Here is an 18,873-nt window from a genome sequence, read left to right on the forward strand (position 1 = left end):
ACATAATAGAAAGACTATCAAGTACTTGGGAGTATGAGTTGCAACATGACTTGGCCCATAAAGTTCTTCATCAAAAAAGAAAAACGGAGCAAAATCCAGAGGGTTGCTTATAACATGAAAAATGCCCTTTGACAATAATCTCAGGATTAATGTAATTGAAGGAAGTACCTACAGTGTCTTCCATGGAATCGACTTGTTTACTTCCTAATAAGAATAAGATTTGCTTTGGTATATAATATAAACTATAGGCATTAATTCCACCATTCAAACAGATGCTGTGTCCATGGGAACTGCCAAGATGATTGATGCATAAGGTGAAGATATACCCAATTCTTGGAAACACACTCTTTTGTCTGAACAGGTGATTTTTGGTCCTGGTTATGTAATAAAAGAATTTATTCAGTTGTATAAAGTTAGGAATTAAAAGATTACCCACAAAGACTTCCTGCTCCAGACTTTGCATTTTCATAGCATTACAAACATCAGAGTATCAGAGTATAAAAGTCCAACAGAAACTCTCCAGAAGCCATCCTGAAGACACGATGGCGAAGCTCATTCTAGTCACAGGTGAGTGGATAATCAGATATCAAACTTCAGTCTTGCTTGATTTTTCCCTCACAGGATCTGACAAGGAAGCAATTTGGACACTACATCTCTATGCTTTCCCATTGTTTCTCATTGTGAATTTTCTTTCCTTAGTCAGTTCTTCCCTACCCCTCATTAGTATATGGAGTAATAGAATAATTCTGCCTTCACTGATGCAACAGTCACAAAAGCAATGTCTCAACTTCACTCAAGGCTTGCTTTGCTTTTCCTTTCCTAGTATTCATTACCCTGGTCCTCTTGCTGTACCACCTCCCTGAAATTACCATTCTCTTTATTTTTATGCCACTTTTCTAGAACAACTTTTTTCAGAGACAGGCATTAGTAGAATCAGAGATAAAGCTATCTGAGGTTTGTTTACACTTCCTTTTTCAGAATTATCTTTCAATTATTCTTTATTGCCTTTTTCATTGATGACATAAATTTACACAGGAAGAAGCATTGTTATTCATAGAGCTATATTTATGTGTTTTAATCCAAGGCCTTCAACACTATATGTTGTTTCTAATCTGTGCCCTACACAAATTTTGGCTTCATAAATTTTTTCAGGAAAGACTAAAGTACAATGTTTAAAAGATTCAAATTAGTGGTGCTCTACTTACAAATGATTCAAACCTAAATTATTAGCAGCAGAGAGGCACAGTCACAACTCTGTCTAGTTGAAATCCTTCCATGACTACAGAAAAAGACAACCTGATTTACAAAGCAAATCAACAAAAATAGAAAACTTCTGTAAATCTAAACTGTTTCCTTGTGCTTAAAATGAAATCTCAGACAAAACATCTTATACCCTTACACAGTCTCTTAACAGATGCAAACAATGGTTAATTTAAAGGGTATTGAATGGTTTATTTAGGTTTTGTCTTGACTAAGGGGAGGGGAGGCTTCATTTATTACTACCCTGTAGACTGTTACTATATGTAACTTCAGTAAGTAGTGGGCCTTGTGTAGAATTGCATGCAGTATAATTCACAGATATAACAGATTTGAAATTTATAACAATTACAAGACAAGAGTTGAGATGTGAGAGCATTGCGAGATTTTACTGATCCCTATAGAGGGTTTTGAATGCATTATGTGTTCAAATTACAAAGCTCATATGGCTCTAAAGTTTCTAGGGGATGTAGTGATCTGTAGTCTGTAGGAGGGCCCAGTAAGAATGATCTATAATTAGAACTGTAAGTCAAATGAGCCACAGTTCATATCTGTAGAATTTCACTAAGTGTTTGCTTCATCAGAACAACAGATATTGTAATAATGGAGTGGCACAAACTTCTCATGCCAACCCAAAACAAAATAAATATTTTTACAATTTTTGATGTAATTTTCAAGTAAATTATTCTTCACAAAATATCTGCTACATATTTTGTAGTTTTGTTATTGCTATAAAACCATGAATCACTATTTATACTAAAATGAATACATATATTTAACTTGTAAACTTATTAAACATGTAATATTTTCTGGACTCAAAAAATTCTGGTACTGAAAATGTTTGATATACATTTTTCCTTTAAGTTATACTCTCAGAAATAAGACTCAGACTCAAAATATATTTTTGAATATGTTGTCATTATAGCTTGATTCATTTCTGACTAGATATAACATAAAAGTTATCCTTCTACTTACCTGTAATCTGTCACATGACTGGTTATCCAAGTACAGATACCATGCTCCCACACATTGTTCTATATTTTCAGCAAATGTCTAGTGCCTGGTACTTTTTTATGCCTCACAAATACCCTATGTCTTCTTTCTTGCCTAAACTGTAGGCCATCATATTCTGTCTATATTGTAAAGTTCATATGTGCCATGAAAAATACAAATATTCAACAACTTAGTATAATGATTAATTGCATGTCAGTCCTATACAGAAAATACAGATAATATGTGCTGAGAAATCTACAGAAATTAAAAATGATATTAATAAATAATAATGACTTAAACTATAACATGGTATAGTATTAACATATCAAATATGGAAGAATAAACTATAATAAATTCTAAGCCCAGAGTCCTAAAAATATGTGGCAGATATGTGAATCACTTCAGTGAGAAATTCTTTTATTGCTGTAGACTTAACAATGAATAACAATTAGGACTTGGAGGGTGAAACAACAAATTTTAATAGTTAGGATGACAGAGTAAGGAGAAGATTTAAAGACATGATAATTTCAAGGACCCCATATTGGTGAAGCATTTTTTCCATGTCAATTCTCTTGTGTGATGTAATGATATTCAGTTAGTAAGATGGTGCACTAAGATTAACAGTGTTATGTTATATCCATTGTTAATTTCATACTAACTGATCCAGAGAAATCTCCCCTCCCCCTCACTCTAGGTTTGGCAATTCTTCTGAATGCACAGCTGGGTGAGTTTTGATCAAATCTTTCTTCAACATAAACCTGCTTCATTATTTCTCATGCAGTTTTCTATCAATCACGACTCATTTTCCTTTGATATATGGACTCAAATGTCCAGGAATAATTGGAGAAAATGAAGTAGATTTCTCTCTGGGGTAGGAGGATAGTATCAGCTTTCTTTGCTGTCCTGAACAGTGAGATGAGTTGAGAGTTTTCAATTCAGGGTCTTCTGTGTTTTCCAAATATTGTGCTTTTCTCTTGGTTTGGTAGTTCATGAGGCCCAACAATTTATCCAAGTTTCATCTATATGTTTGTTACAATGTAAGCAACCCAGTCATTGGCTGGTTAGTAAATTGTACCCATTTGCACTAATATTCACCCTTTTCCCCTCTCTTTGAATAACATGTTTCTGATACAAAACAAATAAAATGATAAAGGCAAAATTGTTAGGCAATGTCACAGTCATGTACATCAGGACATTCTTTCTCTGACAACTTGCCACAGGATCTTCCTACATGCTGATGTGCTACTATACCAAATGGGCTAAGGACAGGCCAACAGTAGGAAGTTTTAAACCTGATAATATTGACCCCTGCCTGTGTACTCACCTGATCTATGCCTACGCTGGGATGCGGAATAATGAGATCATCAACACAAGTGAGCAGGACTTGAGTGACTATGAAGCATTAAATGGTCTGAAAGACAGGTAAGGACAGAGATATCTGGTTTGTTACCAGTGTGCTAATAGTTGCTGTAACTCATGTTTCCTGAAATGTGTGTCAGAATCAACAAAATTGTATAATGATTCTATCAATGTATTCTTCAGTTTTAAATAGAGACAGAATGATTCTTTACTCTTTTATTTATTTTATTATTCATGGCCTTAGATTTTGAATATAAATCTGCATGTCTCACAACCCTATTTGTATATGTTACCTCACCATATATTTTGTATGTGGATAGGATTCTTTCTTCACATAGTTCTTGTAATATTATTTCTTTTTCATTGTGTATTTTGAAAAATACTATCTTACTATCTCTCAGTATATATTAACATTCTATTTTCACATTCTAAGTGTAAAAATATTATAGATATTCGTAATTCATATTATGTTCTATTTGTCTGACTTGCACCTATTTAATTTTTTTGTCTTTCTGACATCTCAACTGTTTTAATCTTGTAAAAGTTAACAAGATTAAAACAAGATGTGTTTGGGGAACAATTCTGTTGTTCACTGGAGCCATTGAATGTTAATTGTGGAGAAAGAAGAAAAGAGGAAGGCATTTCCCACAGACTCAATATCTTCCTGTTAGTCTCTATGCTACCATAGGCTCCCACATTTTGTCTAGTGAATCATGATGAACAACAACAAAAGAACACAACAGGGGACCTGGGTCAAGAGAGTTCTCTCCCCAACAGGAAAATCCTGGAAATGGGGCAATCACAGTGCCCCTTTCCTTGTGTGTCCAGAGTGCATAGGCGTAAAGCATAGCTAAGTCCTCTGCCCACAAAATTGGGTGTCAATGCTGCAAACCACCTTCAGAGATACAGCTGTAGGGGTGAAGATGGAACTTCCTTCCAAATTCCCACACAGATATGTGTTCTGTGATAATATAATAAGGAGAGACAGAACAGAACCATTATAAAATGATTTCTTCTTAAGCCAATGCACTTCTCTATTTCTATACAACAATAGCATTTTAAATATTCAGATTAAAGAATCATCACATATTTTTTTAATAATCTTTTTGCTTAAATGAGTCTCATGTCCCTGCCATATCAGCTATTTCATTTAATACCATGAGTACCAGCTTCAACAATATGTTTCCAAAAGTAACAACTCCAACTTCCATTCTTTTAATGTTTGAGTAGTACTTCTAGATATATGCAGAGCACAGCACATATATACTGACTTACATTTAATTTGTGAATCAAGCTACAATTACTGTTGACACACTGAATGCTCCTGAAAATCTTGCATATGTGTACTTATGCGATAAACAGAAGCACTGTGGTTTTTGATCATGTGACCGTTCTACCATTCTGAAGGATCATCATAATGCTTTCTTGTATAAAAGCACTTAGCTATATTTACACCAGCAATATACAACGTTTTATTCATATACTTTATAATATTGATTAAGCTTTTTCTTCTCTTATTATAGTTTCCATTAGAGACATAAGAAAATAGGCTAATGTAGTTGAAATTTAAATTTATTTATTAATCATGTTGTTAGGTTTGCTTAATTTCACTTTTAGACAGGTATCTTTATTTGAGAAAATATTCCCAATGTTTTTATTTTTAAAAATAATATATTCTTGACATTCAATTACTAATTTATACATTGTATATAAATTCATTATCATAATAATTTTTACAATTATTCTCAAGTGTCTAAACCTCCTAAAGATATTGAGTTATTTCTTTTTCTATTTCTGTTAGAAAAAGAAACAAAACCATTTTAATCTTTCAATAATAACTTGTAAGTTTTGATATATAATAAAAATAATTATTGTCCAAACCAATCACATGTAGGGTTCTCTATGTTCTTTTAATACTTTACATCCTTCAGACTGTATGTTTCAGTCCCACTCCAATTTCAGTTTATTTGTGTCTGTGGTGTGAGTCTGGGTCACAACTTCAAGTTTGAATTAATTCTGTGAAGGTTTTCCTAGAAAACTTGAAAGGTGGGATTTTTGTCACTTATAGGTTAGAAGCCACTTGTTAAATAGCAAAGAATCACCCCATTCTATTATGTACACAGACATCCAGCCACACACACACACACACATATACACACATACACACTCACACACACACACACACACACACACACACACACAACTTTCTCTGGCTGCTTAAAAGATACCAAGTGATAGACACATCAGTGGTGTTCTGCATCTTTTCTGTGTCATGGTTTCTTCCTTCCTTCCTTTCTTTCTTTCTTTCTTTCTTTCTTTCCTTTCTTCCTTCCTTCCTTCCTTCCTTCCTTCCTTCCTTCCTTCCTTCTTTCTTTCTTTCTTTCTTTCTTTCTTTCTTTCTTTCTTTCTTTCTTTCCATCTTTCTTTCTTTCTTTCTTTCTTTCTTTCTTTCTTTCTTTCTTTCTTTCTTTCTTTATTTGCTTGGGAAAACAAGAGAAAGTTCAATCTTTGCTAGTTAGTTCAGAAAACTAGAACTGTAGACCATTAGAAGGTAAATATCACTGCTCTTAAAAATCATAAATGCTTAATGAATTTGTTAAACAATTTGCCCATACTTACCCATAAACTGAGCACTTATTTCTATCAATTGACAGGTTAGGTAGTTTAGACAAAACTATGCTCTGGGAAGATTCAAGTGACAAATTCTTTCACTAGTAACATTATCTTTAGGGGGGTCTTATCTATGATTTCCAACTGCAACTTAGTTAAATACCAGGTCTTATATTTAATAGTGTCCATTTTACATGTTGAATCAAAGCTAAATGGAACACTGGAAACAATGCCTATCACTATCACAGATTTACATCCTAAACCTCTGGGGGAGGGCAAGGGACCTAGAAGATTAATGCCTTTTCCAATGTACTGATCAAATACTAAGGATGTCTCAAAAAGATATTTAGGGAAGATGCACACTGCCAACAGAACTGGTTTGTATTTACTAACGAAGAATGAAAAATTATAAATATCCAGCTATTAGTCAATTTTGTGGCTAGGGAGATTTTGAGCTAACTATTGTTCTACGTTACTTGCACAGAAATGCAGTCACTACACTACTTGTTAAACATTTCTTGATATTATTATTATTTACTGAGCCTTCCCTTAAATATGATACTGAAGAAGTTTATTAAAAACTACTCAACAGTGACAAAAGAATTTCCTGTAATGAAATGTAATAACATAAAAAACCAGAATAATATGAGAAATATTTTTAAAAGCACTAATATTTTATATAATGAAGGACAAGACTTTGATATTTCTTTTTTCTATCATTTTTGAGGAATACTGAGCTGAAAACTCTACTGGCCATAGGAGGCTGGAAATTTGGATCTGCCCCGTAAGTTGTACACCTGGTCTACTGGGTTTTATGGTTGTATGCAGGCTGGAACTACCGAATCACAGCTCAATTAATTCACTGTTTTGAAAAGGGAATTGAATAAAATCCAATGAGTAAATAGATCAACATAAAATTAAGTACTATAGAGTATCAAATTAAAAAGAAAACAATATTTCCATGTACACATAAGGCCTTCATATTCAAAAATAGGCCTAATATTTGGGATGCATCGTCTGAGAGATTTTTTAACTATTAAAAAGTGTTTTTTTTTTAAGTATTTCATGTCATATTCTGCATTTGACAAATTTTTCAAATTATAAAACAAAGAATGCTTTTAAGAAAATTTCTTTAATTAAATATGAACTGGAAGTGTTTTAAGACAAATATCAGTCTGAATGAACATAATTTTTAAACTGCCATGGAATTTTTTTAGAAGTTAATATGGAACTGAGAAAATATAGTGTTTTATAAGTTAGGTGGTGTGAGTGCAAAGGAGGGTTGAGAGAAAAACAGGGCCCTGTGAAGGACAAGGGGTCAAAAGTCATTTGTGAACTGTTTTGTTCCCAATGTGTCATGTCATAGAAGACTAACACTAACTTCTTTCAATATACATAAGGTTCAGTGCCATGGTCTCTACTCCTCAGAACCGTCAGACATTCATTAATTCAGTCATCAAATTCCTTCGTCAGTATAAGTTTGATGGCCTCAACCTTGACTGGCAGTACCCTGGCTCTCGTGGAAGTCCTCCTAAGGACAAACATCTCTTCAATCTCCTGGTGCAGGTCAGTCAGTTGGAAAACTTCTTTGGTCCTAGACAGTTTCAACCTATTTCAAGGACCATGAGTACTTGTGGAAAATAACTGAACAAATATAGAATCATAGAATCTTAGCACTGTTATGCTCCCAGCTTATTATTCATTTATTCAGCAATTATGTTGTTTAAGAGCCATAACTGATCACAATCTGCCCACTAGGCTGTGAGTGCAGTGTCATGATCTTCATGTTAGTGACAAAACCATTAATGCACAGAGAGTGTTTGAGTAACCTTTCCAAAATCAAACAGTAGTATCACAAGGGTTTGTGTTGCTTGCATGCAGAATTCAATCCTCATGTGCCAGAACTTAGTGAGTAATCTTTTATGCCAGAAATAAGGCAGAATGTTCTGCTTCATAGTGCAGACATATGAGGTAATCTAGGAATAAAATAAAAAGGTTTTGACAAGTGGCAGGAAAAACTAGATACTAAATATACTCAAAGTTGTGAGTACCTGACTGGGTTAGAAGAAGGATGAGGACTCACTTTTAGTGAGTAAAACTTGCTCTAAATCTGAGACTCTGTTGTTATTAAAGTAGGTAAAGGGGCATGTGTCTCCATGATGAGTTAGAGACCTGTAAGAAAGTGACTTAGTAAAACATGTGAGTTTAAAAGAGCATCAAGTTCTGATCATGTCAGAGTTTTATATTTATTTAAGGATCTGTAATTCCAATGCTGGATACTTTGCTGGATTGTGCATAATATCCAAGAAGTACAACAAAACTTGGCCTTTTGTGACATCAATTAATAATGAATTGGAGGTGTCCTGACCTGACATTTAGGCACTGAGGTGGGACACAGGGTCAGCTGAAAGCCAACAGCTAATGACATCTGGCTTTCACTGTCTGTTACTGTATCAGGGGCCAGAAGCAAATTAACCCTCTTTTGCTATTCCGAGAGCAAAAATCTGGTGGCTCTGGCAATTTAATTATCTTGCTTCTCTCTGGCCAAATTTGATGGCTTGTGCAAACCTAACCCACTGTGTTCTTGGGGCCAGAAGATAATGGCTCCTGGCAATTAACTTGTTTTTGTTCTTCTGAACCCAAAAGTTGATGACTTATGCCAGTTCACTACTGCTAAAAGCACAAGCAGCTTAATCAAAGAAAGTTAATTACTTGAGCCCTTTACTCTAGGAGTCACGGGGCTCTTCCTGGTCAAGATAGGGTCCTGGAGTTCTTTATATCTTCTCCAGAGTGAAGGAAAAGGAAGACAGAATGTAAGACACAAACACATGCACAGCGGGTGAACCACAAAAGGGTTAAGCCCACTTCACTTTCTGCTTTTAGCTTGACACATCTTATTAGAGATACATTTCTTGTATAAGAAAAAGTCTACCACATAAGTAATACACAAAAGTGTAGTTCCAGAAGAATTGAGATATAGACTTTCATTCTATAATCTCAACGAAAGTTCAAGCAAATATTTCACATTTTCTTGCTCTATCATATGCATATCTATGGCCTCTTTCTTGGACCTAACCTAGAAAAATTATTTCCTTTTACATAAAACTGTTGCAACACTATTTCTCTAAAACATTTTGAAAGATCATTGTATTCCTTATTACACAGCCTTTATTTAATACTCTCTGAGGAGAGTCTCCATTCTATTTTTGTTTCTAACTTTATTATATCAAGAATTTGATTAATATACAGTGCTAAACTTCATGATATAAACTTTGATTGGAGGCCAGGTAGTGGAGTTAGCACCAGGATTATTCATCATTAGAAACAAATAGAATATAAAATAAGACCTGTGATGATACCCTTGCAAGAGGCAGGAAAAACAGTCAGGGTTATTTAAAATGAAACTGAGCTCAGCACAAATTTATTGGACTCAGTGCTAGACCTGGACTCCTAGACTTGAGCCGAAAACATTTTACTTTAGTCATATTTGGGCACAAAATTATTTTTAAAACAATCTATTTAGGTAACAATTATGTCGAAAGATTACAACAATTTAACACATGTTTACATTGTGATTAATTACAAAATACATCTGCAAAATTTTGCAAGATTTGGTAGGGTTGAGTCAGAGAAATTGCACAAGATTTGGTTGTTTCTAGAGCTTCACTGAAATGAGCATAATGTGTGTGACTGTCAGTATTATCCAGATAACATAAGATAACATAGAAGTTCCTTAGGCTAGTAAATGCACAAATTGTATCACTCAGAAGGATGGAATTTATGGCCTAAAAGTGATGCTCAAGTTTTTACAAGGAAAAAGATTTGAGAAAATTGAATTAAAGCCGATATGTGAAGAGGCTGATTTATCAGAAAATGGAGGATTACCAGGTTGTTAAACTATGTCATAGCTGGCATTCCAAAAAGAACAAATACACACTCACTCTGTAGTAGATGTACTTTTTGTGTAACCTCCTGGTTTCTCTGGTGCTTATTTGTGTGCACAAGAACTTTCTGTCCTCTAGAAATACTGAAAAAATGATTTAAAAAATTCAATTTCTCTTAAAAAGGTTTTAAAATTTATTTGTTAAAACTTTCACAGTGATCTTCTACACACTTCTACACAATGAGAGACAACTTTTTTTCAACACCACTGCATTCAATGTATTTTTATCTAGCATCTGAAATATTTCAAAATCAAGCCCCAGTGAATGACAGGATTTATATATTGTTGTTTTTAAATAGCTTTGATAGTAATATATCCTTAAGAGTAAATGAAGTCATGCTTCTTACATTTTTCAATTCAGAGTGATTTAATTAAATCAGACAAAATTTGAAATCAAATACTATAATTGATAGGCTTAACTTTTGAAATGACCTGTAACACTTTACTTTTCATGACATTCACGAGGAAAGTATTCTCACATTTAATCCCTGTACCACATGGCATATGTGAAGAATTTTTTTCTTCTTTATTTTATAAAATTTCATTTAAACTTATTTTTTGTATTTATTTTTGAGATACTTTCCATCTCTATGCTCACCAAAATTTATGTCTTCTCCCCACCTTTATCAGGCAATAAACAATACCCACAAATATTTTAGAAGAAAAACTATGAACACAAGAAATACACATATTATATTTTAAATTATTTTATAAGATATTCTCTGCATTTGCATTTCAAATGTCATCCCGTTTCTCCCCATTCCCATCCTCTCCCTCTACTTGCTTCCATAAAGTTGCTTCTTCTCCTAATAACCCTCTCCACTTCACTGCCTTGGCATTCCTCCACACTGGGGAAATGTGACTTCTTTGGACCAAAGTCCTCTTCTCTCATTGATGCAGACAATGATATCATCTGCTACATATGTGAGTTAGGTCAATGGTTCTGCATGTGTGCTCAATGGTTGGTATTTTAGTCCCTGAATGTTCTGGAAGTTTCTTTTGTTTGACAATATTGTTCTTCCAGCAAGGGTGTAAACCCTTTTCAGCTCCTTCATCCTTTGTCTAGTTCTTTCATCGGCGTCCCCATATTCAGTCTGATAGTTACTTGCATCCTCAATTGTATCTGTATGACTCTGACAAAGCCTCTGATGAGGCATCCGTATATATTCTTTAAAACAATGTCTGTCACACCAACAAAAAATACAGCTATGAAAGGAACCTCAATTTAAAGACATGAATAGACTTAAATAAAATCTTGTTGATTATAAGTAACCCCTGAATTGGACTTCTTACTCAGATCTTACTGCCTTCTTATTTCAATGTTTGATTATGAGCTACTCCAACTACAGAGCAAGCTAGCATCTCGTTGTACCATTGCAAGTCAATGCTGGGTCAGATGAATACCACTTACAGAGGACTGTATTTAGAATCAGGTCTGACAATACACTCGAATCTGTATTCTAGCCATGGATTCCTACACACTATTTTTCTTATTTCTATACATATCAGGTGGTCATATATTAATATAACCAATTTTAATGATTTACTGTAGTATTTTCAAAATAAAGTAAAAGAAGATTTGTAAATATGCTCTGAAATAATTTTATAGGACTCATATTTATCACAAAATATCTTAAATACTGTTAGTATATTTTAAATTTTGTAGGAAATGCGTCAAGCTTTTGAGAAAGAATCCACTGAGAAACACACTCCAAGGCTGCTACTCACTGCCACAGTAGCTGGAATCGTTGACATAGTCAAATCTGGTTACAAGATCCCTGAACTGTCTCGGTAAGTGAGGATCCATTTTCAAAACTTCCATGAGAGTTTAAAAAAAGGTCATTTGGAAATCAATCTGGTGGTTCCTCACCAAATTGTACAGAGTACTACCTGAAGACTCAGTTATTTCACTTTTGGCATATACTCCAGAGAAGCTCCAACATACAACAAAGGCACATGCACCACAATGTTCATAGCAGCCCTATTTATAATAGCCAGATGTCCTTCAATAGATGAATGGATACAAAATTGTGGTATATTTACACAATGGAGTACTACTCAGATATCAGAAACAATGACTTTATGAAATTCTTAAGAAAATGGACACATCTAGAGAATATAATCCTGAGTGAGATAACCTAGTCACAAAAGAACAGACATAATATGCAGTCACTAATAATTGGATACTAACCTCAGAAAACACTGAACACCCCAGAAACAACTCACAGACTATATGAAGTTCAAGAAAAAACAGTCCAAAAAAATAATAGAAAATGAAAAACCATTATGCTTAATCTTTACATACCAAGAAAACTTTGACTAATTCCAGGTTATTCCTTGTTTTACATGTACTTTATGTTCACTGTAACTAGTAAGATTTTATTGCACACTATCAAACCTTTAAAAAACTCATATACTTTAATGCAAAAATGCTTAAAATCTGTACATTTATCTTTGCTTTTTAAATAAAGTTATTCAATTTTAAAAAAAGGTCACTTGTTCATGGGCTTCTTGCTGCCTCAAGCCATTGTTCTAGGCCCTAGTATGTGTGTGCTTTGACTATATAGGTATGAAAAATGCTCCTAAGAAAAAGTCTAACCTTTTGTTTAATGATTTCATAGTTTATGTGTTTAATTCGAAAAATATTTCATACATCAATATAATGAATTTTGATGATACATGTTCACTAATAATTTCCTCTCTGAATCAATCTAATAGCTTATAAATCAAAAAAACTTAACCGAAACATTGATTCTAAGACTTTTTCTATTATCTAGGTCTCTTGACTATATGCAGGTTATGACATACAATCTCCATGATTCCCAGAATGGATACACTGGAGAAAATAGTCCTCTGTATAAATCTCCATATGACATTGGAAAGGATGCCTATCTCAATGTGGTAAGACAATAACAGATTCAAGCATAACTGATAGATGAATTCATGAGCCTATGCTATTAAAGGTATCTGTAAACAGATTCTGAGTAATGTATTTTGAAAAATAGAATTTATTTATCAGCTATAAATATGCAATTGAGATATAAGAGCAAGAAACTAACTTACACAAACACATGTCACCAGATGCTCCAGAAATAATTTTACTTCTGCCACTATAGGATTCAATCATATTCTACTGGAAGGAACATGGGGCAGCTCCTGAGAAGCTCATTGTGGGATTTCCAGCATATGGCCATACCTTTATCCTGAGTGACCCCTCTCAAACTGGAATTCATGCCCCTACTGTTAGTGCTGGCCCACCAGGGAAGTTCACAGGTGAAACAGGACTCTGGGCTTACTATGAGGTTAGTATATTGGTCATAGCATGCTGAGTGAATTCCAGTCCATTTCTCTGTTTGAGAACTGAGATTTGCTGAAATAGTATGTCCACTGTATCCACTAAGTACTCTCTCTAATGAGATACATTATGTCAAGTGCTTACACATTGTATATATACTTTCATATAATAATAAGGGGTACAGTAGAATATACAAGGTGATACAACAGACCTAAATCTCATATTCATATGCATGATTATAATGTATTTATTCTCTTCTAGAGCACATTCTAAAAATACAATACAAGTATGAGGGCAGCGTATGATCATTTTAAAAATAATTGGAGCATTAACACTTCATTTTTGTTTTCGTTTAGTTTGATATGCTTGACTTCAATTTCAATGTCCAAAAGTATGTATAGACAGATGTAATCAAACAATGATAGTATAATGTATGAAGATTTCTGTGAGACCTCATGGCTAATATTTAGAATATCAAGTTTTAGGGAGCAGGGATATAAGAATCACCAGTTTAAAGACTAGCTTAGCTATTTATCTGGACAATATTTCATAAAATAAAAAAGTAGTGATGAAGACTAGTGATGCACCTCAAGTTAGATCACTTCCCTAGTCTGCAGAAAGACCTAAATGTGTCTGTTCAAACAGGTAGTTCAAGGAAATATCTGTTTAATGTAAGACAAATAATAACTTCTTCAGGAAATGCAGAAAACGCCTGAGGAGAGTGGAAAATTATAAATAAATGAAAGGTTATTACACCACCTTGATATTAATATTTAAAAGATCTGAATCTGCTCATTTAAAGATTTGCACCTTTCTGGGAAATGGAGCCACTGAGGTCTGGGATGCTCCCCAGGAAGTACCCTATGCCTACCATGGCAATGAGTGGGTTGGCTATGACAATGTCAAGAGCTTCCAGATGAAGGTAAGTTTACACACTGAATGTGCTGAGACTGCAGCCTGACTCCTAGGAAACCATGTGACAAATGTTCTCTGTTTCAACAGGCTCAGTGGCTCAAAGACAACAAATTAGGAGGTGCCATGGTCTGGCCTCTTGATATGGATGACTTCACTGGTTCTTTCTGTCACCAGGGACGTTTCCCTCTGACTTCTACTTTAAAGAGTTATCTGAATGTTCACAGTGCAAGTAAGTGACACTAGAGTTATACACATAGTGTAAACTTCCCATAATTTCTTCAAAATCTAACCTGATCACCCTGTCTTCACTCCTGCCCATTGTTCAATTCATTTATGTGTTTAAGTGATAGACAGTTCCCCACTCCTTCAATTTCATTATTTTATGTTATACACTTACTTGGATCCAGGGTTACCTTGAGGGTTAGGTAGGCTGTTCCAGGTCTATTAAGTATTCAGGTTATATGAGTCTGCATAAACTATACTTATTCCCACTATTAGAGGCTACTCCTGTTTGAGCCACACCAGTAGAGTGTAAATCTGTCATTTAAAGGACTTTTGTTAGGAAGTCTTTGCAAGTTTAGCTATGCATGTCTCCGTTTATAGTTTCTGTATTATATAGAACATACTGAGATTTTTAACAAAGAGATTTATGCAATCAATATCAAGGAAGTATTGCTTATTACACTGATGGTAAAGACAATAGTTTTAAATGCTAGTCCAACCTTTTTCTAATTAGGTTTTATAGACTTGGAAATAGATTGACCCCTGGGATGATGTTGTAAGTTCCCTAAATACTGTGTCTGGTTTCATTTTCTCATATAACCCGAGGGACTCTAAAGTCATTTGTGTTTATAGTCTGTGTCATGTAGATTACATGTTTCTTCTCTTCTTGCCTTCTGGGTTTCTGCAGTGTTTTTTTCTGTGTTTCAGGTTGTAATCCTTCTAATCGAGAGGATCTTTAGCCAGTAATTTGTCCTTGAAACTATCATTATAATTGCAAAGTCAACAGCTTTTCTAGAGTGGATTCTGCATCACACTTCCATTAAGAATAATTGCATTAGTCCTGAGCTTTCCTGAATTGAATGACAGAGTAGTACTACTAAGATGGATGTCTTGTCTGCTGTACCAGCTGAGAAGGAACCAAGAATGGTCTTCATCTGTCAGCTTTTGCTAAGCTCTGAATATCTTTTGCTTCCTGTAAAACCACCTTGCTAGATTTTTCCTTTTCTAATAAATTCCTTATTGAATTTAGCATCTCCTGGACTTCATGCTCAATTTCGAGGAAATCGATTGTTGGTGTTAAATTCATTCTGTTCATGCATTATAGTGATAAAGTGGCTGTGGGAAGTAGTGGTTAAATACAGTGGCTTTGGATTTTTTTTTTTTGGACTTCAGTCTCTTGCATTATTGAGGCTGTGAGAAGGAAATGTTTAATGATTCATTCATATTGAGTCTGACTACAAGAAGAAGATGGGTTTATGGTTCTTTGTCTATAAGACAGGATGAGTTGCAGTAGCCTCAGGATGACATTATCCACACAGTGACTTTTGACATAACCAGTTATGCACTCAAAGGCATTTTTACATATATCTTAAGAAGCCATAACTATTTGAATACTTCTTGAATGTGCAGCTTTTGAAAACCCCGAAGTTTTCCTCATAATTCCTGTCTGAGTAGTGAGTCTGAAACGGGATACTCTTAAACCACCAAATTCCTTAGTACTATTTTTTTTTTTTGTTTCTTGTTTGGTGGTTGGCGTTTTTGTTTGATTTTGATTTTGTTTGCATTGTTTGTTTTGTGTTTTTTGTTTTGTTTGTTTGTTTTGTTTTGTTTTGCTACCTCTTCATTCCTACTTTTCTTCTGGTTTACTTGGCATTCACTATTAAACAATATTAAGTCCTTTTGCATACCTTGTTTAAGAAATGACTGCTGATGTCAGGAAATACTTGATGTATGAAGTCTGATATACCTTTCTTCTGAGTCTTTACCAGAGCAATACAAGTTCATATCCTTGCAGCCAGTCATTGGACTAAGCAACATGGAGGACCCCTTTGGAGGATTTAGGGTGCAGGGAACAGCATTCTATAATAGGGACTGTCAGCAGTATTCCAGGATGGAAACTTCTAAGAAGCTTCCTGCAACTCCATGTAGAAAAGAATGGGGACTTAGACACTGACCAGCAAGAAACACATGCTTACAGGAGACTGAACATCTGAAATAAGTGTAGGCTGTGATGGAGACATCTCAGTGGCCAACAGCAGCTCTTACAAAAAGCAGTTTTTTTTATTTCATTTCTTCTAACCTTAGCCCTGGACAATGGCTGTATAGATTTCATTTGTGCATCAATACTTTTCAGTTGGCCTTGCTTGTGCATAAATATTCTATTATATCTGTCTTTACTATTTATTTTTCATTCTGCTCTGGTGGAATCTATGTAACAAGATGTTCCTTGATGCAATGATTCTTAAACGATTGGAATTGAGGCACAGGGACACTGAACAGAGTGGTCTTAAAGGCCCATGTGCATGACGTAGGTTCTCATCTTAAAAACAATGTGATAATTGCACAATGGTAGTTTCAGATTAATACTTGGCTTGCAAAGAAAGTTTGAAGATATCATAGAAAATAAATAAGAGCCAACAATTTAATTCCAGGAGAGAAAAAAGTTATTGAAGTTATATAATATATTCTGCAAAATATTTGAAAGTGGTTCCTGGATTAAAAAGAATAGAATGCATAAAATCATACACTAGTAAAATGAGGTCAAAATAATGAGATTCTTTAGAGAGTCATTGTGTGCAATATACATGAACAGAAATCTATTGGAACTACTGAGATAAGTGTTAACCTGATTCTATCTGGTCAGTACCTGGTAGAATTTCACATGTCATTTATTATTACAGCTTCACAGGAAAAATTCAAGTAGCTGACCTTATCACTCTGAGCTCTGAAGTATAATAAGTTAAAAATTAAAGTTTATATAATGATATGTTTTCAATTATTATGATTTTGGCCATAGGCCTGGGAATAGGGGAAACTTGAAACTTTGGGAAACAATTGTAGTTCTTAGTTTTATGTGGGATGTGGTTATTTTTTATCTTAATCAGGCAATAATTATGAAATGTCTTTTTTTATACCTGCTTTTAAAGTATCAATAACAGAGTGTGGCAAAAAAAGGTAAAAGAGCATGGGAAGTGTATGTGAAGAGTGAGGAAAGAATGTGAAGTGTGAATGGAGAGTGTGTGTGTGAGTTAAAGGAGAGTGCATGTTGTGTGTATGAGATATTTGTGAGGTGTGTATGTGTGAGAGTAAAAGGGGAACAGAGAAGAGTATGAATGTGAAAATCGAGAAAAGAAAAGCACAAAGAAGAAAAGCACATCAAGAAGGTGAATGTAGAGTGTGTGCAGCCTCAAGCTGCAGGAGAGAGAGAGAGAGAGAGAGAGAGAGAGAGAGAGAGAGAGAGAGAGAGAGAGAGAGAGAGAGAGAGAGAGAGAGAATGACAACAGAAACAGACAGAGACAGAGAGACAGAGAGACAGAGAGAGAGACAGACAGACAGATGGGAGAGTAACTTAAGGCTTCAAAAATTGCCTGTCAGATTGTACCCAAAAAGAAGTCTGTGTTTACTTATTATTCATCTTCCATATACCCAGCTTCCAGTTGAAAATTTTGACCCTTTGTCAAGACCTGACCTCAACATTAGGGGAAGGACTGAATTAGCTGAAGGGGTTTGCAGTGCAGTATGAAGGAGAACAATATCAACAAACAGACTTCACAGAACTCCCAGAGACAAACCCAACATACAAAGATTACACAAGGAGGGAAAGATGGCTCCAGCTGCATATGTAGCAGAGGATGATCTTATCTGGCATCAATGAGAGGAGAGACCCATGTTCCCATGAAGGCTTGATGCCCAGCAATAGGGGAATGCTAGAGGGGGTAGAATTGGATGGATGAGTTGGAGAACAGACTCATAGAAGCAGGGGTGAGGAGTAGTGAGATAAGGTGTTTGCAGAGGAGAAACTAGAAAGGGCCATAACATTTGAAATATAAATAAATAAACTAACCAATAAAGAATAAATAGACATACAGTGAACAAGATTGAAATAGAGACTAAAGCAAAGGACATCCAGAGACTGTCTCATGTGGAGATCCAGACTATATACAGCCACCAAACCCAAACAATATTGCTGATGCTAAGAAGTGCATTCTGACAGGAGCCTGATATAGCTGTCTCCTGAGAGGCTCTACAGATCATGCTAAATACAGAGGCAGATGCTCACAACCAACCACTGAATTAAGAATGGGGTCCTCAATGGAAGAGTTTGTGAAAGGATTGAAGGAGCTTTAAGAACAATACCAACCAGCCAAAAGCTACCAGAACTAAACCACTATCCAAAGATAACATATGAGTGGGATCATTGCTCCAGCTCCATATGAAACAGAGGATGGCCTTGTTGGGTCTCAATGGTAGTAGAAGCTCTTGGTTCAGCTTAGACTAG

The 18,873-nt window shown here is 34.8% G+C and overlaps 1 protein-coding gene across 1 annotated transcript; it reads left to right on the forward strand.

Annotated features, from left to right (window-relative positions):
- Window positions 1-542: 542 nt before the first annotated feature.
- On the forward strand, window positions 543-15,334 carry LOC308420071 (chitinase-like protein 3; the record flags this gene model as incomplete). The annotated part of the gene is made up of 11 exons (XM_080916015.1): window positions 543-567; window positions 2,945-2,974; window positions 3,471-3,672; window positions 6,947-7,003; window positions 7,620-7,785; window positions 11,829-11,953; window positions 12,940-13,063; window positions 13,279-13,464; window positions 14,260-14,379; window positions 14,460-14,601; window positions 15,303-15,334. The coding sequence occupies 11 exons, from the start codon at window positions 543-545 to the stop codon at window positions 15,332-15,334; spliced, it is 1,209 nt and encodes a 402-aa protein (XP_080772141.1).
- Window positions 15,335-18,873: the final 3,539 nt, after the last annotated feature.

This window comes from Micromys minutus (assembly GCF_963924665.1).
Source record: "Micromys minutus genome assembly, chromosome: 4".
NCBI lineage: Eukaryota > Metazoa > Chordata > Mammalia > Rodentia > Muridae > Micromys > Micromys minutus.